This window comes from Colossoma macropomum, unplaced genomic scaffold, assembly GCF_904425465.1.
Source record: "Colossoma macropomum unplaced genomic scaffold, Colossoma_macropomum, whole genome shotgun sequence".
Lineage (NCBI taxonomy): Eukaryota > Metazoa > Chordata > Actinopteri > Characiformes > Serrasalmidae > Colossoma > Colossoma macropomum.
Genome location: NW_023494784.1, coordinates 29,057,910 through 29,080,122, shown reverse-complemented (window position 1 = coordinate 29,080,122; position 22,213 = coordinate 29,057,910). Strand labels below are relative to the sequence as shown.

The window sequence follows — 22,213 nt, the reverse complement described above, 5'->3', positions numbered from 1 at the left end:
CTACTGTACTGGGAACAAACTTAAATTTGGCATTTTTCTGTAGATTATAGCACGCAATTTCTATAACCCCATTTCCAAAAATGTTGGGATGCTGTGCAAAATGTAAATAAAAGTCATTTAAGCCCTATATTTAACTGAAAACAGCACAAAGACAACATATGAAATGTTGAAACAAATGTTGAAAAAAAAAAGTTTTGAAAAATATATGCCCATTTTGAACTTGAGCCAGCAACACATTAAAAAAAAGCTGGGATGGGGGCATGTTTACCACTGTGTTTCATCACCTCTTCTTTTAACAACATTCAACCAACAAGTGTTTGAGAACTGAGGAGAGCTACTGCTGTACTTTTAAAAGTGAACCATTTTCCCATTCTTGCTTGATATAGGCTTTCAGCTGCTCAACAGTTTGGGGACGCCTTTGTCATGTTTTTAGATCCATAATGCAGCAAATGTTTTCAACGGGTGACAAGTCTGGATTACAGGCAGTCTAGTTTAGCACTTTTATTTTAGAGCCATGCTGTTGTAATATATGCAGAATTTGGTTTGGCATTATCTGGCTGAAGTAAGCAAGGCCTTCCCTGAAAATTATGTCGTCTGGATGGCAGCATATGTTACCAAAACCTGTACATATCGTTCAGCATTTATGGTGCCTTCACAGATGAGCAAATCACCCATGCCATGTGCACTAATGCACCCTCATACCATCACGCATGCTGGCTTTTGAACTGTGCGCTGATAACAAGCCAGATGGTCCCTCTCCTCTTTCGCCTGGCATCCATGATTTCCAAAAAGAATGCAAATTTTTATTCATTGGACCACAGGATACTTTTCCTCTTCACCTGAATCCCTCTTAAATTAGCTCAGACAGTGGCTTTCTGGATCCAGTTTATGTTTGGTTTCTTCTTTGCATGTTAAGAGTTTTGACTTGTATTTGTGGATGCAGCAATGAACTGTGTTTACAGACAATGGTTTTCAGAAGTGTTTCTGAGCCCATGCAGTGATTTCCACTACAGAATCATGTCTGTTCTTAATTCAGTGCCTCCTGAGGGCCTGAAGACCACTACTGGTTTTTGGCCTTGTCCCTTGCGTACACAGATTTCTCAGAATCTTTTAAAGATACTATGTATAGAGTTTAAGTGATTGCACATTATCGCATTCTGTTTTTATCTATATTTTGCACAGCATCCCAGCTTTTTTGGAAACAGGGTTATACTTATCGCCAAGTTTAAAATACAAAATAAATAAATAAATAAAAATAAAAAATGTGCCACAACTTTTGCACAGGCCGCATTTTGTGTTTTATTTTCCGAAATGTTAAATTCTGCAAATAAACAGTAATTGAGCATTAAAATGTCCAAGGTGTGTTTTCTGTTATAGGATATATGTGCTTATTTTCACTCAACAAAAAATGTAAGGGGGCAGTCGTGGGCTGGAGGTTAGGGTACCAGCCTTGTGACCGAAAGGTCGTCGATTTGAGCCGACAAGACATGACTGAGGTGCCCTTGAGCATGGCACCTAACCCCCCAAGAGCTCCCTGGGCACTGTGGATAGGGCTGCCCACCACTCTGGGCAAGTATGTGCGTTCTCTAGCTTCACTGCATGGGTGGGTTAAATGCGGAGGTCTAATTCTGTGCGTAAGCACAATTGGTCAATGGTTCTGATTCTGAATTTGACCAGAGGCACCCAAATGTTTGCATATGACTGTGCTGTATATCATGGAAATACCTTCAAGTTGGGCTGAACAATTTGGGGAGAATATATAATCGTGAGTTTTCTGACCAAAATTGGGAATGTGATTTAAATTGTATTTGTTTTTTTATAAATTAGGGTCTAGGCCATGAAGACCAGAACATCCTTTTTCTAGCTTAAAAGCTGCCTTTTACAGCCAGTAATGTGTGGCTGTGTTGTCATATACAACGTGTTTGAGTGTTTGGTTGCCTTTAATGGTCTGACTACCCTATAGGCAGTTCACAAACTCCATGTTATCAGGTTTTACTTCCCCACTTGAAACTACAACAGTGCTGTATAGGCTGTAATAAAAAATGCAACTTTTGCAGTTTCAATATTGTGCAGAATACAGAAACAAATCATCTTTGTACCTTATATTCAAGTATTGTGACACTATATTTTGCTATAAAGCTCACCTCTAACAGACAGCAAGCAATGATGCAAATTGGAAAAAGCCTATACAGCCATTTCAGCATGCACATCATTAGAAAATCTCACCTGCAGCTGTGAACTAAGAGCACAGCCCAATGTACCTGTGGAATTTCACACCTTTTAACCCTCTTTCTCACTTTTCCCTGCATTTGGATCTCCAGAATATCAGGTACTTAAGAGGTGTCAAAGATGCACTTACATGCACACACAACTAATCAGAAACCTTCTCTGCTTGTGTGTCTGTGTGTGTGTGTGTTTGTGTGTGTGTGTATAAGTAAACTGAGTTTGACGTCTCACAGTTACAATGTTGCTTTGTAGATGATGAACAGAATTGTGTTGAAGCATCAAAGAGATCCAAGCGCATTCTTCAAGATGGACTCCATGACTTTTTCACATTTCCAACTCTCCCCACAGACACAAGATCCTCTGTATGAGCAACAAAAGCCACAGGAAGAGCAGTGAGCTGCGACAATACTCCTCTTTCTCCAAGATATCACTCTTCTGTTCTGCTCCATCAAATAAAGGATTCAGATGGAAGTGACGTCTACAGTTGAAAGCGCACTTTTGTCACATAAAAGATTCATAGGCAGGGCTGCTACTGAGAACCAGTTTAAACTGTTCCACAGTTCCACATTTGGTCTCTCCAAAACACCAACCATCAAGCCCCTGACCTGCATTCTTATGTACATCTAATTAACCCCAATGAACCTTTCAGTTTGGGAAGCTCAATGTCAGTTTCAATCTGACTCATGCATGTACATTATGTAAATGTGAATGCTAATCTATTTTCTTCATGGTCAGAATCACATCCAGTAATGCCCGTTGGAGGTTTTCTGCATGAGCATGTTTCAGTTTCCGGCATATTAATGGCCAAGTCTGTTATTCTCCTTGAACGCAAGCTCAACACGATCTTGAAAATGCAAATAGCATACAGAATGGATTAACATATGTGATGTAGATCTGAATGAAGACACCCAGTGGAAGCTGCACATGTTTAAAAAATAAGCCTGTTTCCCAGAGGATGGACCCGGTCACAGCAGAGCTCAGTAGTACAGCTGTGTACCTCACAGCTGGGATTTAGGTATGAATCCCTGTCATGTTTCTGTATATTCATCAATATAAAATGTTTCAGTCAACCTAACATTGATGCTCTACATCACTGGTACTGTCACATGGTAGTGGAAAGATTTTACCTTGAACTGGATATACTACAAAAGATTTTTATTTGCACAGAAATACTCTGATTACAGCGATAATCAGACTGGTGAAATAGTCAGGTTTGTCTCCATAAAGGACCTTTATTTTCAACATGTTCCAGCTGTGTAGCCAAAATACAGAAATTAGATAAAGAATTTGACACGACTAGACAATCTTTTATTATAGATTAATTTCATACATTTCATTACCCCAACATAGAAAAATAGAAAAATATTTTTTTTCCATTACATGACAACTATTGTTTTCAAAAACCCATTATACTAAAACCAAAATTGTTACAAATGGATACACAGCATTTTGAAATGAAACCGTTTATTGTAGGCAGAAATCTGAAAGTGTGAGGCAGAAAGTGTGTTAATCAGGTTTGGATTACTGTGTTTTTCCACACTTATCCCAATTAAAGAAGTTGTTTTCATGACTTTTTATATAGCCAGAGTTAATCTTAATTGAGGTAATATCCAAGTATTTGAATGTGAGCACCCTTAAAACAGTAAAAAAAATAGCCCTGTGGAAAATGAAATGACCACACGATAAAAAATATTTGATTTATTTGACTGAAATACTTTTAAACAATCTGGCTATTCATTATAATGATAAGAAGTTATTTGTATTTAATACATCAAATGCCAAATGTTAAGTTTTGAACATGGAGTTGAGGGAACTTTTAAAGAAGAAGGCTTTTATAACATTGGCTTTAATCGAGTTTGCAATAAGACTCTTAGTCAGAGGGCTAAGCATCCCCAACATTTGTATGAAGCACTGAGTCACGAACATTGATCATGATAAATGGGATGCATTTTTAATTGTTTAAAAGCTGTACATTGTCACAGTTCTTAAAATTTCCAATTCTAGGATGAGACCTATATACAGAGAGCATCCTGCTGAAAATCATTCCTGGTTTAACATGATCAATAACGTCCTCCAGACATTAGCATTTGCTGAGTCACTATCAGTGCCCTTCCTCTTCACAATTATTCACCACTTATTAAAACATCTATTTGTTGTTAAAATCTCTAGTCCAGCAGTCATTCACATACTTTACTGTCACATATGTGGACCCATTCTGTAGCTTTATGAGATGTACACAGAAAAGTTAATACAAACAAATATGGCATTAACAGATCAAGTTGATCAGATAGAAATGCATAAGCAGGGAGGAAAATAAGCTTTTTAAAATGTCAGTCAGTTAAAGAGGCAATGATACTCTAAGTGCTACTTAATTTTTTTCACTAGTTACTCTCTCTTACCTGTTACATTTTCTTTCTTTTTGGAGTACAGCTGATACGTACAAGGCTCTGAATTTTTACATACAAACATGCACAGCAAACCTTTTCATTCATTAAGCTAAATGTCATGTATCTGAAGTTAAATATGGCAATAAGACAACAGACCACTACCATTTCTTCTCACCTAGACAGTGATACATAGACAGCAGTCCAAGCCCCTGATTCAGACAGAGCTGCAGTGTTCTGTCTCAAGATCTGTTCAACATCTGATACAATACAACAGCAATGACTGTTTTAAAGATCCTATTCCTTTCCATGTTTATGACACTCATGTACTTTGAAAGTTAATGATTTAATCTAAAGAGGGCAGCAATGCACTTCTAGTGTCATACCTATGTGAGCAGAGAGCCAAAAGAAAAAGAGGTCTGGGAGCATTTTCTTAAAATAAAGGATAAAGTATTCATACACAAGACAGCTAAGCCTTGACTTAGCTTTCCATAGAAGCACAACATTACCTTCAACCACCAGGAAAAAAAACCTGCTGGTTCAGCAGAATGACGAGTAAATGGCAACTCTCCCTCCACGTCGATAAATTACTAACATTAGTCAATCAAATATTCTAATGTGTATCAGTTTTTTTATTATTCAGAAGTATTTAGCAGGCTTCTTAAAAAAAACACTGAACATTCAGCAGCTTGTCCAGTCACAACTTAAATTAGCTGAATTTAATTTAAAAAAAAAAAATCATGCAAACTTACCTACTACCTTGAAAAAATTAAGAAAAGATACTTAACAGGTTCAAGCTCACTTTAACCTTAAATGAGTTTAAATTTGAGTTACGGTTACTTGCTAATTTTCAGTGATCCACACTTCCGCACTTCTACTCTACTCTAAGTTCTGCTTATTCTTTTAATCTTGAATTAGTTAGGTTAGGATTAATACTATCCCCTGGGCAATGTATTAAAACAACAATTAAAACAACTCCATTATATTAAATGGAGTGTTTTGTACAGTTACGAATAAACGGCTTAGACAAGATTAGAATCACCCACTTCTAACGACTTCAATAGCTTAACGTATGTTTGCCCTTCTGTTAGCATATATGGCTAAAGGGTGAACTGGTAAACCTGAACACAAAAAACCCATCATGACAAGAATAATCAAAAAATGTGACGCGCATCCAAACCTCTCACTTAACATGACAGTATGCTATGAACAAAAAAATAACATTTTGCCAAGAGAACTATACTTATAAATTACATAAAACTGCTAAGAATGCTTGGAAGCATTTTGGGCAAAACACTCAAAGTTTGTGGGACTATCTAAGGATGAGTAAGATAAATAAGGATTATACAAGAAATAGTGATTGCTACTAGATTTGTATTAGTATTTTTAACAAATAAGTAAACCAAAATTAAGTTAGCGAACAATGTAGCTGGTTAATTAGCTTAAAATACCACACAATGTGTAAACATATGAAAGAGATGCCATCTGCACATCCTGGAAACCTGTTCGCACATAGCTCGTCTAGTGACCTAGCATAAAATATTAAACTGGTTAAATTACCCGACAAATTTGTTAGCACATATTTTATTTTTTGTTTATTACTTATTCTAGCTCGAAACTATGGGCAGGTTTAAATAATGCACCATGACATTTTTTTTCAAGGCCTAACATTTGTCGTAGCATTTTAGTTACAGCGTTTCACTGCATTGCTTTCTCATTTACAGTTCACATTTAAGCAGATTACTTGATTATTACTATATTTAAATAAACAATCAAATATCAAAATATTTATTTTTATAGCTCTAGAACTGAATTCACTTCCAGAATCCTGAAATTTACAAGTTAAATCCAGCACCACTGTCTGTCTTAGAACATATGCAGAACTAAAAAACGATTCTCTGCATATCAGTGAGATTTTTTAATTTAACTCCTCTTTAATATTGTCTTTCAGGGAGTCATGCTCCAGCTCTAACTAGTTCAGCCAGTAATGGTCTGTGAGGGACCATGTTTTTACACTGCCCACATGGATGTTAAAATGACAAGTTGGCCAATGCAGCAATGAAGTTGATGTTTCCTGTGCTCTAACATGTCCCAGAGGTCTGTCGTGCAGAACACACTCAGGCTAACAGTGTCACTGCTACCTCATTAAGCGTTCCCGAAGAATGAAACAGGAGCATCAAACACAGTCCCTGCTCACCAGTTAAAGATTCAAAAACCTAAATGGCTGTAGTAGCCAGAACAATGGAAGAGCAGAGCTAGCAGTTCTGAAAGATGAGGTACATTTAATGGTTGTTCCACTGAGAACAGAAAGAGAGAAAGAAGCAAACGTGTTTAACACATATGGTGCTCCTACAGTGTAACTGCTTTGTGCATAACCTGACAGGGGACATCACTAGTGCTCAAACTGTAAAGAACATGTCAAGAGGGAAGGTGGGTTCAAATGACCAAAGGGGTGAAGCAGCATTGGGGAGGTTGGTTTTACTACTAGCCATTTACTTTTGCGTAATAACTAACTGAAAAACTAATTGAAAAACTGCTGTGTCTGATCCACTCGTACCAGCACAACAAAGACTAACACACCACTACCACGTCAGTGTTACTGCAGTGCTGAGAATGATCCACCACCCAAATAGTACCTGCTGTGTGAGGGTCCATGGGGGTCCTGACCACTGAAGAACAGGGTAAAAAGTGGGCTAACAAAGTATGCAGAGAAACAGATGGACTACAGTCTGTAATTGTAGAACTACAAAGTGCACCTATATAGTAAGTGGAGCTGATAAAATGGACAATGAGCACAGAAACAAGGAGGTGGTCATAATGTTATGCCTGATCGTGGATGAAGCTCTTTCCAAAAACGTGGAAGGTTCACACAGTCCGTTTAAGCCTGCTTAAGCCTAGTCATATACATATATATATATATATATGTGTGTGTGTGTAGGTATTCTCTCTCTCTCTCTCTCTCTCTATATTATATATATATATATATATATATATATATATATATATATATATATATATATATATATATATATATATATATATATATATTGTGTTTTGTTAACTTATTCTGGGCTTCTTTGCTTTACTTTTTTTCTTTATTTTGCAGAACTGCTGCATAAAAATTGTGATTACACAGTCCCTGTTACTATTGCTTAAACAACATGTAATCCAAAGGGTATGTTAACTGGATTGAAAATCTCACAAGGGGAGGTAATCTGTCTTGTATTTTCTTTTTTTTTGAACCAGTGGGATGGCATCCCCTTGCATCCTTTCTCAAATAGAGCCGTGGATGTCACAGACAGGAACATTGCCGTGACTTTGAGAGACTTTATAAGAGTGACCAGAGGGGGACACTGTAGAGTCAAACAACAGCTAGGGTAATTTGATAAAACAAGACACCAGCTTCTGTGAAACAGATGTGAGTTCCCCTACACTGATCAAAGCATCAGAGAGCATGTGTCACAGCCTTCTGATATGTCTTTAACTTCAACAGCGCCTCCACTTTGTTTTGTTGAGGCTTTCGTGAAATGGCAATGATTAAGACATGGCTGCCACAATAAAACACATTCTGCAGTCTGCAGGGAAATGAGGCACAGGACTGAGGAAATGAACAGAAACAAAGGAAAAGTATTTCAGCTACATACATAAATCTGCATGTGCATCAGTAAAAGCTTCATTAATCTATTCATCTAAGTGAAACACAGTCAGCTGAAGTGGACTGTGCAAAGGAGTCCATTTCTGGGTCAGCATTTAAGGCTGACCCATACTAAGAGCAGATAATGTGTTATGGTAGATGATGATGGAGATTTGAACAGGAGCCTGTGTGGCACCCAGCAAAAATCCTCTAGGTTCAATTCTGGACAGATCTGCGTTTTGCCAAATCAGCATGTGACGCTGTTACTTTATCCCTAATCAGTTGTGCATATCCCTAGCATATTACAAGAAACATGCACCTGCATTCATCTGCATTAGCCTTAGACATCAAAAGGGGCCAGACATACATTAGAATGGGTCATACTGAGGAGCTCAGCATCAAAACAAAAGCCTTGCATCAGGAGCTTTATGCAATGGGTTTCCATGGCAGATCAGTTGCACACAAGCCTGGTAAGTTTGGTGGAGGAGGGATAATGATCTCGGGCCATTTATGGGGTTTGCACTAGGCCCTTAGTTTCAGTGAAGGTTAATGTTACTGCTACAACATACAAAGACATTTCAGTCAATTATAGGCTTCCCACTTTGTGGCAACAGTTTGGGAAAGGTCCTTTCTTGTTCCAGCATGACTGCGCCCCTGTGCACAAAGTGAGATCTATAAAAACATGGTTTGACAAATTTGGTGAGGAGGAACTCCAGTGGTGGACACAGAGCACTGACCTCTACCCCACTGAACATCTGTGGGGTGAACTGGAAAATCAATTGCAAGCCAGGCCTTCTCATTCAACATCTGCACCTGATCTCTCAAATGCTCTTTTGACTGAACACTACAAAATCTTATGGGAAGCCTTTCCAGAAGAGTGCAGGCTGCTGTAGCCGCAAAAGTAGACCAACTCCATATTAAAGAAAATGGTTTTGGAATGGGATGTCCAAAAGCTTCTATAGGCGTGATGGTCAGATGTCCACATACTTTTGGCCATATAGTGCAGTGAGAGTAATATGGCATATACTACCATGGTAGTGATTCTACTGGAGAGTTTATGAAAAAAAAAAATACATTAAGTCCATCTGGGACCAGCTTAACTCTTACAACATGATATGTGCAGTCACTCACTTATAAATACATAATACATAACATAACTTATGATTGACTTTCTCTCTCACTTTACATGAAAAATGCAAAATAAAGAGGAAATGGCAAAATGTAGTCTTGGGTTCAGACAATTTGTAATGGAAAGACAATAACCATATTACAGAGAGACCAGCCACATGTGAATGCATTAGGGTAAAGAATACTTGTGAATGAAAAATAAGTAAATAAAAGCTCCATCAGGACTGCGAATTATTATTATTATTATTATTATTTTGTAGCTTTCAAGCTATTCCTGAAAGTAGCCCTTTATCAACTCTGTTCTAGACAAACTCCCACAGTAAACCACTCAACTCAGTTATTGTTATTCTTAAATCTAAAGCTGAATTTTATTAAAGTGTGTCCTGAGGAAGTTTACAAAACTGCTGAGAAGAAGACAGTTCTTTACAAATTTAGCTTTCATTAATAGACGCCAGGCTTAAGAAATGTGTAAAAGGCCAACAGCCTAGTAGTCTGAGCATGTCACACTACACTTGCGGAAGGATCAAAGCATTCAACCCTTTTCAAAGAGAAGTGCTGATACAACACACATGAGCCCCAGATGTGAACGGGTGCCCAAAGTGATCACCTAACAGATTTCAGCCCTCTTTGCTAAGTCCTCTGTAAACAAAAACCCAGGTTTAAACAAGTTTAGTGACAAGCTTTGATGGTAACAGCTGCTGACGGCCTTGTCCTTCACTTTGGGGGCTGCAGCACAAACCAAACTGACCATAAAACACACAGTCTGACTCATGGTAGACAGTCATTTTTTATACATTTTCCTGAGTACAAAGTGTTTTTTTTTCTGCTTGGCAAACAATCAGAGGATTAAATATATCACCCACCAGATCCAGTCAAAGCCATCATCAAAGTTATTCATCATATATTTATCTTTTATATTGAATATTTGATTAACATCTCCCTTTCTCTCACACACGTATCTCTAACTTCTGACCTGCTTTAGCTTTACTGATCCTAAAAGGTCACACATGGCTATCATGTGCCCAGAGCATTTTTACAGAATTACCTCTTAGTAGTTATCTCCACCTAGCCATTACAACTCACAATAACAGCTCCACTACTCTGTCCATCACACATCACAACAGATTCTGCTTCATGGGTGACAGAAGGTTTTCAGACTCATTTGATTACAAGCTGGAGCTGTGTGGATGAAGCTCTTTCCAAAACCGTGGAAGGTTCACACAGTCCGTTTAAGCCTGCTTAAGCCTAGTCTTACGTTATTATGCTAATAGGGATTCACTTAAATCCTTTTAACCATTGACTCGGATCTTTTTTGGGACATCATCTCTGAGGGTATAGTACAAAATTTCAATCATTTGAAAAATAATCCAGAAATCAGAAAGAAGCTACTAGAGGGAACATACCTGGAGATTTCTTGCTGGAGCGAGAGGGCATCATGTAGTTCTGTCGGGGCAGTAGAGGCGAGGAGGGTAGGGACATTGAGACTCCTTTAGACAAGCTGAGCCTTAACCCCTCTTCGGTAGAGCAAGGAAGAGCACTGCCAGGGTCCTGTGCAGCACTGCCTAACCCTCTCCTCTGGGCACCAAGTAAGTGTGGCTCGCCAACTGGATCAAGAGAACCAGATAAAAATGTAAATCATTTGTAAGCGCATCACACTGATCAAATAAGAGGAAATGTGGTAACTGCACAACAGCTAAACAATCTATCTAATGCCTATTTCAGGTGAACTTTGAAAAGGTAGGTCACCGTGTTAAACAGGGTGAATCACACTTTTGTAATTATCTTACTTGCATTCTGAAAGTGGCGGTTGCACATGTAACATATCTGACATGCCACAATGGACTTATCAGAGCACTTTTCAATAAAAACAAATAACGTGTTCAGCATCACCCCCTCAAAAAGAAATTCAAAGAAGAGTGAAGATTCACAAATGTAGAAATGCAAAGCAGAAATTGAGAGACAAAGCTTTGTCTTTCTGTTCTTGATATTACCAATGATTTGTGATCTTGTGATGTTCCTTCCTAGGTTGTGGATTTATGGTCTCTCTTTGCAATGTTTCTCTGTTTCCATCAAACTGACTTTTGACCACAAAAATGCTTTACGTAATAAAGTCACTCCTAAATAAATAAATGAATGAATGAATGAATAACTTGTGGTTTACTGATAATATGTTTCCATCTCTTAATCTCATGCATGCCACAACTTGTATACCTTTTCACTCCACCCCTCCACCAGGCTGTTTGTGTTTAAGAGGCACATGAGGGAAATCTATCACCTGACACTAAATTTGTGTGTTAATGCGTTCTTCCCTAGTGAATGAAGGTTTAATGAAAGTTTTGGAACATTTTAATTCATCCACTAAAGTTGTTCTGTCAACATTTAGAAACTACTACAGTTCTGTTTCCATAACCTACACTGATGGACTTTCTGAAGCATTAAAACATTTTCTGTAAAAAAAAAACTTCCAGCAGAAGGGGTTTTCTTTACCTGACTAAAATTATTCTTTGGTTATCTACAACAGTAATCCAACAGGTTGTTTAGGATTGTTAGACTCACCAGCGCATTTTTTCTTCTGTACCAAACAGTTTATTCTGACCCACTTCATATTTTGACTCTGTCCCTGACTGACTGATTTTTATTTATCTGTCTCATTTTGCCCAGCTTTTCTACAATTGTCAATACAAAAAGCTACATCCAGAATAAAATCAAGAACTATAAGCCTCTTGTAAGATTTACAAGTTAATTATAAGTGAAATAAATATCCTGAAATTAAAGCTGCAATTCTGTGCTGTGATCTCAGAGTCACATTTTCTATTTAAAATCTAATGTGTTGAAGAACAGGGAAAAAAACATATATATAATAAAAAATGTACACATTACCTACAGGCTGCTTTGAAAATATTCAAGAACGGGAAAAGGATTTGAACTATTATGTCTACAGAAAGGCATATTTTCATGAAGCTTGATTAGATACTGCAGAAATATTTCTATTTATATAATGCCAAGTTTAGTATATTATACACTCAATCAAGCATGTTATTGAACTCCTCAAGTAAACCTCAAGTAAAGAACAGAACTTTTAGAACCTTTTTACAGTTCATATTCCCATTTCCTGTAAATAGCTGTCAAATTAGTAAGTCTCATTCTATCATATCACAGTACCACTAGTCTGGAAGGCTAGTGGTCAGAACACCACACTCGTGCCTGTGTCCAACCGCCTGGCACATAAGAGAGAGCGAGAGAGAGGACCCACTCTTTTTCCTTAATCAGAACTCAGAAAATTGCATATTCAAAGGATCTCAGACAGCACGTGGCACTGCTGGAGCCATGATCATGAATCCAGTTCTCCATTAGGACTGAAAGTACACTTTTAAATCTAAATATGAAGAGAACTGATTAGCACCTTTTCAGCTTTCTTGTATCTGGAATCCAGACATACCCAATTGATCAAGCTTGGTGCATTTGTGTGGATCGAATCTTAAAGCTTCTGTTTCCTCAGGATCTGAATCTGCAGCTCATAAAGTGTGGGTCAAATCCCTCTTGATATCCATGGCAACTTTATACTTGTGCATAGTTATTGGCTGAAAAACAGAAACGTGAGAACTCCCAGTTGCTACTGCTGTAGTCAGTGAGACTCCGGGATAAAATCTAATGTCATGTGGGCTAATATCTCTTTCTGCTAGACATGGTAGGCCTGAACTTCGCATCCCTTAACAATCTCCCTGAGCTGCAGTGGGCCTCTCTCAGTAAACGAGTCTAACACACTCTCTGTCTCCTCTCTGGCTGCGGGAAAATGATGAGAATGTCAGATACTGTTTCCAAAATGCAAGCATCAACTGAGGCTCTACCAACCTGAGCAACATCGACTTTCAGCCACAGCTCATGCTTTTCACTGCATGAACCATACACTTACCAACATAAACTAAATGCAAACTGCCTCTGCACTGAACATGACCACTGGAGGTTTTCATATCCAGTAATTAAGTGAGTTTAGAGAATAAGAATGAATTTGATTTTTTTCTTTTTCAAATCTCATCAGCTTATTCTTCCTGACTTTTTTCTGAGAGATGAGGTTATTGTGACTCAGAGTGCCCAGGTTTGTTCCATTCTTTTCTGCAAAGAAACAGGAAACAGACTGCTGCTCTCTCTCCCTCTCCCTCTCCCTCTCTCTCTCTCTCTCTCTCTCTCTCTCTCTCTCTCTCTCATCAACACTGAAACAGAGATGTCTACTGTTTTACAGGCACCGAAACATAAGAGAATGCCAGCAAACAGGAAGCGGTTGTGCCCCAAGTAACACCTCGGCCAGATTCCAGACTCTCTCTGGCTCCCATGAATCGCTTTGTGGGGATAAGTCTCTGATCCTTATGAACTTTTGAGAAAAACCATGACCTCAGAGGGCACAGCAAAAATTCCTAGTAAAGCCAGGTCCAGGAATTCACTTTCAGCCTTCAAAATACTTTATATGGACAAGCAGTTGGGTTTATGCTGTTTACGTGTATAAAAACTATATTTATTATTATTTAGATTATGCAGGCCATATTACAAAAGTACTGATGTTGCAAAAGTAAAACTGACAACTGAAAAAGGATAAAAAGGGAATGCGCACCAAAATTCTCCCAGATAAGACCATTTTCACATAGAAATATATGCACTACAAATGAGAACGTGTCTAGGTTCTCAGCTGACAAGGGGCCACAGCAGACATTCAGACAAAGAGTTGCTGCTCACTCCTACAGAGCACTAGTTCCAACAGCCACAACAAGCCACTCCAGTGAAAAGAGTTAGCTGGTCCTGGAGTGTATGAAAAGGGGGCCCTACCTCTCAGACTTCACACGAATGCTCATCTCTACCATTTTGGTTTCTCAGATGTGTGAAAAAAATCCTCCCTGTAAAGGTATTTCCTCCAAATGACCCTTACCCTTGATATGTGTCATATTGAACCGATTCAGTCGCTCATATCCTCCATTCAGCTGCAGAATAAAAATGACAGAGAAACCTCTGAAACACCTCTATACCTAAATACAGAAGATGTATGTTGCTGTTATATTAGCAAACTATGTAGTGTTGTAGGAGCTAGAGGTAGCATGATACCACTTTTTCTTTTCCAATCCTGATTTTTAAACTTTAAGTGTTGTCCAAGACCAATACAGATCTGATATTTACTAACTTTAAGCTTTAATTTGGCTATTTCTAACTGAAACATTTCACTTCTAATCATCTAAAGGTATGCTCAAACTAATCAATCATTCTATTACACCACAGTAAGAACTACACAGGTAACATCATCATATTGCACAACGCGTGTTTCAGGCTAGATTTGTTACAGGAGTAAATCAGATTAGGGCTGGTCCAAACAGTATTTCACAGGCTTTGAATACTCGTTGATACATCCAAATAAGTACTCAAACACTCCTTCTCAAAATCACCCTTAAAAACAATAACATACGAAGCATTTTTAGTTGTACGTCAGACAATTTGTTAGAGGAACTGCCGCCAAGGACTCTTCCCCATGTGGAAAAGAGTTTTCTCTGACACTGCTTTGTAAAACTGCTTTGATTTCGTCTGGAAAAAAAAACAGATCTGCTGTTTGTGCTGTGGAGTTTTAAACCTGCTGTAAAACAAAGCTAATATTCCCGTCTGAAGCTGTTCCGTGAAGAAGCTGAATCAAGGCTGTGTGGCGATACTTGGATAAGTATCACTATACTAACACATTTGAGATGATTCATCAAACTTGCCATACTTCCATGATGCACCAGCCTCTTAACACAAATTTTGCACTGAGAATTTAAAGTGCTCCCTCCCTTCTGCTCTTTCAGCTTCAATGGGTGAAATGAATGTCTGGCATGAACAATCCCTGTTCTCGGACCTTTGCTGAATAAAATTATTTTAGGCTACAAATTTTGGGGCTTAAAAAAAAGATGAAGCTTCAGACATGAATACCAAACAAATACTTGAGTATTCATATTATTCAGGCCAGCAGTAGATTAATTTATTTCCTCAGATACCTGATCCAGCATTTTCTGCTACCGATACCGAGACCCACTGATACAGAAATGCCATCTCTAATAGAAGTAGTCCAAGAGAGCACAAGCAGAAAGAGGTAAGGAACTTCCCTGTTCTTTTTTAACTCAAACTGAGAAAGTATTGACAGGCAGAGGAGGAGTCCTTTCTACTTAGAAACATGCAGCCCATTTTATTGATGCTGCGAGCAATAATGAAACTATACCACAAATACAGAACTTTCCCAGAATGAGCTCAGAAAAAACAAGAACATCGAGCTAAAAATGTATCACTAAAGAGGGACATTCTGATCCATGTCACATGCTGGAGAGATAGCAGGACCAGTCTGTCATTTCCAACCACAGCCTGGAAAACGAAGAAGAGATGCCACAAGAAAAAGTTACCAATAAAATTGTGTGGCCAGGCCAGCACTGTCCACACAAAGGAATGAATCATGATCTAACCACAGAGCACAGAGTGAGCGAGCAAGAGAGTGAGAGAGCGAGAGAGCAAGAGAGAGAGAGAGCGAGAGACAGAGAGACAAAGAAAGAGAGACAGAAAGTGGGAGAGACAGAGAGAGTAGTACAAAGAAAAGCACACAGTAAAATGGAACAACAAAATGAACATGAACAAGCAACAAAGAAGTGTAGCCTAAAGTCACCTCACCAATTCTATTCCTGCTTTCCTGGCCTGGACCAGACCAGCCCAGTCCAGCACTGCAATTTCAGCCTTGCTGATGCAGAGGAAACCAGCCCTTGCTAATTATACACTGCAGCTAGAGGATGTGAAAATGATTACAGACTCACTCCATCCTTTTCCATTTCTAGAGAGTCAGGACAGGACCAAAGAGGCCATAGTTTGCCAACCTAAGGGCTGATCATGTTTTATAAAGATATTAATTTAATGACCAAAGCTAATCGCTAACTGAATTAGAGGAGTTATGGTTTGGAGGAAAATATCCATGACTACTTTAGAAAGGAAAAACACGCTGGAGAGACATTGTGTTTATGAAACCTAGGGCTAAATGTTAAAGTACTAGTCACATACAACTTTATTAAAATGGATAAGCCTCTAATCTGGTTGATTTAGTCTGTGATTTCCAATAAACAAGATCAATAGCTGCATGGTTTAATAAGCATTATAAAATGTATTTTGCAAACCTAAACACCCATCCAAAATAAACGTTGGACACAATAATTTAGATGATATTTTTGGTCTGTATACTTCCTTTATGAGCTTTTGGTCTGCATACTTCTTTTATAGGCATTCTAATTCTGCCAGTTTATTTGACAGACGACTACAAGAGAGAGGAATAATTAATGCAGATTCTCTTTGTCAGAGGTCCAAAGTAGACCGGCTACAGGACAGTTCAGCAGTGGGGGATTCTGCTGCTAGACTGAACCCCAATGAGCTGCTCATATTCTCTACAGAGAAATCAGGAGCCACATGGACAAAAGATCCCACACTCATGACACAGAGAGAGAGAGAGAGAGAGAGAGAGAGAGAGACAGAGACAGAGAGAGAGACAGAGAGGGGCTCATCAGAGCTGTGGGAGTTTTAGAGTTTAAATGTGCTTGGATTACACAGCATGAAGCTGCTACTTTGAACTCAATTACAATACTGCCCCACTGTTCAGCAACTCAGATTTACTCCCAAACACACACACACACACACACACACACACAAACACACAAACACACACACACATACACAACTGTGTGGGGATGTACACACTGGCGATGTACAAGACATACAGGGGATGTACAGTAAAGAGATATCCATGTAACCAGATGCTCATTTGAACTCCAAACAGTGTTAACAAAAGACGCATTTATAATTTGTTACTTTCAGCAAAGTATCAAGACTTAGAAAAAAATCTGTTTTATGATAATAAACTAACCTATTATCATGGTTTATGACATTATGATGATACTGTATTTTTCAAAAAACATCTTGTAAGGCATGTTTTAAATGTCATTAAAGCAGAGCTGCTCTGATCTCTAAAAATCTCTGGTGAAACTGCAGCATGTTTAAAATGCAGTGACAGGATTTCAAAGGCGTGGAGCCTTTGATAACATTACCATTCGTGATTAATATTGCAGTATACCGAATTACTGAGTACTGGCAAATGTCTACAAGCAACATTCATAAACAAATGAACTCTGGTTAATCCTCTGGCCCATGGTGCTGTTGCTACCAATAGGCAACTGTGACAGTTTAAAAATAAGGTTCAATATTCCGCAACTGCCACAGCACAGCATCTAAGATGTGGGATAAAGGAAATTCATTATCTGGCCGGCAAGTGAACACTGCTGAATCTGTCTGTGCTACTTGAGCTCTGAGACCTGAGGCTGTTTCACAACAGATGCTTACTGATGATGATGCTGCACCATACAGACAGTCTAATAAGTGAATCATAAATACCATGAATGCACCAGGCAAGAGACTTCAGCAAAGATGACCAAGCTATGTGCTGAGTTATATTTATTGTCTACTAACTTTTTATACTTTTCCAAGTTTTAAATGTTTCCTCTGGCAAAATAAAATGCTATTCTAATACATAACTTTATACAGACAGAGACAGACTGATGTAAAAGACAGAAATTAGGTCTGTTAGGCCTGGGGATGAACAGGTCTCTCTCTGACACAATGACATTTTTGATATTCAACAGTGTAACACTGACAGCATTCCACTGTGCCAGTATCATAAATCAAACTTTATTTTCCCAAAAAAACCACATCCATGTGGATTTAATTCCCATGGCTTCTCCACGCTGTGGGGTGTCTGAAGACATAAGCTAATTCTGTGTAATTCTAATGCATTAGAAACAAGTCTTTAAGGCCTGTAGGCCTTCTGCTAAAGATCTTTGATGGGAACAAATGAATCAATTAATCCTGACAAATGTTGTAAGCTGCTGGACTGATGGTCTGGATGATGTGGCTCAGCATTAGCGCAGAGCTCTGTGGAATGTTGTTCCCAGTAGCCCCGAGGGAACACACGAAGGAAGCCAAGAGCCATGACATTTCCCATTTCTCTTCATAAATGCTTCATTTCTGCTGGCCTGGGAAAAGTGCCCACACCAAAGCGATGTTCTCAGCCATATGTTTATCTCAGAGGAGAGCACAGCAGGAATAGGAGAGGGCTCTTAATGTGCCAGAGGACACTGCACTAGTTTCAAGGCAAAAGTGTCTTTAAAGTGTCTGTGTATGTTTGCATCACATAAACGATTGCTTCAGAGATTTAATGACGGCAGACTGGCCAGGTGTGTCAGTGAAAGAACAGCATCAGCAGCCGTGTGTTACTTTCACACATGCTCCATAAAGACTCAGCAGACACACTGGAACTAGCAAGGCAAAGCCATGGTGAAACTATTATGGGAGTGCGTGGTGTCTGCAGGTATTATTAATATCATTCCAGCATTTAAAGCCACTACAGGAGACCAAAGGAGGACATTACTCTTCCCTAATAATGTTCAATACTGTAACAGCAAAGCTTTTCAACAATGCTATAGCAAAGAAGTAGTTTTATTATTTTTCTTCACTTTCTTTTTTTACTTTTCTTCAGTTTCATCTGTTCTTCATTTTTGTTCTCTTCTATCAACAGATACAACTTAATCCAGAGGATTACTTTAATAAAGTAAAGTAATGTAATCTGATTACTTTCTGTTACTTTTGGATTACCTGTCTTTTAAAGTTACATATTATTATTAGAAGACAAATTAAAACAAATTTTAACAAAACCTTTTTAAACAAGGCAAATAGGAAAACTGCACTGTTTTATAAAACAAAATTATTGTCTTAATATCATATATATTATTGTCTGGCAAAACTGCACATCAGACACAACTTTTTTTTAAACCACTGTGGTGTTTGCATTGTGAGGAAACAACAACAAAAAAGTACCTAACAAGCGACAGAATGCATTCAGGTGACAATGATATCTTTGCCAGCCAGCTACAGAGATTGATTTATGTCACCTGTGAAAGTTTTCAAAAGTCAAACAGGGAGCAAATAAAATAAATTTTCACAGTTTAGAAGTACTTGGCACACATTGCATTTTTCAGATTTCAGTATTTGACACCAAGCTGTTAGTGTTTTTGGGTTATCTTGAATGGAGAACAATAGCGTTTCTTAAATAAGGTCTGAGAAGGCCACTGCACTACACAGATTTGTTTTCAAAGCTATATCAAACATGTTTCAACAGATGAAAGTTTGGCTTTGTTAGCCAATTACTTGTGATTTGCTATTTTGAAAAGGGAAGGACATGAGTTCTAAACTTCTATACCTGAAGTACCAGTCCTACCAGAGGAGCACACTGTCTTAACATGTTCTGTTTTCCTGTTAATGTTGTGATGTGGTTTCTGAAATTTTGAGAGGCCAGTTCCTGTTTCCTGTACAGGGCAGAGGATGGTCAATGGTTGCTGTGGTGATGTGTTTCCACATGGGCCTGGCCTCTCAGAACAACCATAGTGAGGTCAGAGGTTAATGGCAGAATTTGATTGGCATTAGCGCAGGCCATTAAGCATGAGTTTGTCACACAAATCAGGGTGGGTCATGAAAACAACTGCAGACAAAGGACAATGGGTAGTCTCGGCCGAGGCCTATTGAGTGTGTTTAAATGGATGAGAGTCTGACACAGACCAAGGCTCCTCTCACAAAGCATAACCCACAAAACAAGCAAAGAATCTAACTCGAGCTGGTGAGATTCTCATGTGCAACTGTAGGTTTCATGTACTTCACTAATGACTGATAAAAACTGTACCTAAATTACATAATGTTGATGTTGTCCTATTCTAGATCAGAATAGACTTTATTGTCATTGTACAAGTACAACGAAATTTAAATTTGTGACATTGTGAGTATGACGTAAGTGTTAAAGCCTTTACATACAAATCGTGACATAAAAAAAATAAATATTTATTGTACCAAAACTAAGTACAGTGCTTGCATCGCAATCCTTAGGGGATGTCATGTTCTTCATGCCATGTAACCATGAAACGAGCAAATGGGCAGAATCAGAATCAGTTACGCATGGAATATACTAAAAAGACAAGACAAGCACTCTGTGTACTGTGCGCTATAACAAGTATTTTAAAGTAAATAAAACATTAATTAAGGGAAAAAACACCCAAAAACAAAACAGAATAAGAGAATAGCCCCTGTTCCAAGTGACATACAATAAGAGACATTCACAAACTCAACAGGTAGGAGGAAAACACCACGGCAGCATCTGCTGCGCCATCTAAATGTCTTCAACTGACAAAGATATGCTTTGCTTCTCACAAAAAAGCCATACTTTGACATCGGATATGTTATTATTTTGGAAGGGCAAAAGAAGAGTTTCACACCCTCGTTCAGGAGCTTTAACTCTGAGCGCTTTCACACACAGCTCTGATGTTCTTATCCTAGTTTAAGATGCTTTTGGAAATGCAGCACCATAACTGACAAGGGCAAAGGACAAACTGACCATTTGATGTTTCTTAAAAAATATATCTTGCTAGGACACAACTGACCCATCATGGTGGTTGTCACCATCCCAGTGGCGGAGATAACAATAGTAGGTCGTGAGAGTTCATGTTGTCAAGTTTGCAAAAACATATAATAAAACTGAATAAAATAATGTTTACCATCGGGAAAAAAATGCATTTGTATGCAAGTTATACATGCGTTCAAATAATTGTATTGACGTCTGAATAAATCTCATGAATAAATCGTTCTGTGTGTAAAGACCTTTAGTCAGAAATTCATAAGATTAACTGAACTAGCTAAACTTACAACATCATGAGTTCTAATATGCCTTGGAGGCACTTTGTAAAAGCAGTAATATTGACTGAATAAATTACATAATACCAAAATGAGCAGTTAAAAAGTCCCAACGTAGAGTCTATGAGATTTCTCTCATTATCGGATACATTGCTCTGATGTTCAGAGGCTTCTGGCAACTGTTTCATCAAAATATAATGTCTGCTGTGTCTGCAGATGTTTGACTGATGGAAAATAGCTTTGTTACAGGGGACACAGAACTGATGCCACTGTTTTGAAATATAAAGCTGTTTTGATTATATCTTTGTGATGTTGCCAGGGCAAGGAGAATCCTAGTTACTGTCAGAACAGCCTGTATTCCAACACAAGGAACTTTCCATGACTTTCTGCCCAAACATGTAAAGCAATTAGTGGCATTGTACATAAAACCATGTCAAAGTTATACTAAATACTGGAGGTATCTCCCACACTTCAGTGCAAAGGAATCATACCAGGAGGCGATGGGTAGAAGAGCAAGAAATCAGAATTGAAGTGAGGAGCCTGCCTCTGCGTGTGGAGATCATAATTCTGCTTCTCTTTACGAGCCAACAGAATAGCATTACTGCAATCTTGCTCCTCAACAATCACAGAGATTAGGCCAAAGCATTAACATGCAGTATCAGAACTTACACAGATAATGAGCACAAACTGTCTCTTAGTGAGCTGAGCAGAACAGCTGAGAATGTTGCTTGAGGAACAGACTCTAGAGGCAAATGAAACACCTAGAGTCACCTCTTCACCTTTTGTTATGGTGATGCAACAGCTGAGCAAGAAAAGATTTTGGTTCTTTAAAATGGGGGAACTACATAACGAAAGAGTGTTTTATTTCAAATCCAATGTGCTGGAGTAATGATGCATCAATACCATTCTTTTCAGATCAAGTACGTTTTTGCCGTTACAAGTACTTGCTGATACTGATTCCGATGTTATACTGGGTAACCATAATTAGAATTAAGAAGTTGTTAGTGTAAATGAGTGCAATGTCCCTCAAAAGTTAAATAGTAAAAATTTAGCTGATTTTAAATGCCATGCATTAGCC

The 22,213-nt window shown here is 38.3% G+C and overlaps 1 protein-coding gene across 5 annotated transcripts in view; it reads right to left on the bottom strand.

The window, feature by feature from the left end:
- Window positions 1–22,213, bottom strand: part of tanc1b (tetratricopeptide repeat, ankyrin repeat and coiled-coil containing 1b) — a 151,549-nt gene that overhangs the window by 103,696 nt on the left and 25,640 nt on the right. For all 5 annotated transcript variants that reach the window (XM_036567584.1, XM_036567612.1, XM_036567593.1 and 2 more), the window contains one exon: window positions 10,776–10,976. In XM_036567584.1, the coding sequence (XP_036423477.1) occupies window positions 10,776–10,976 (201 nt within the window). The remainder of the gene's footprint in view (window positions 1–10,775; window positions 10,977–22,213) is intronic.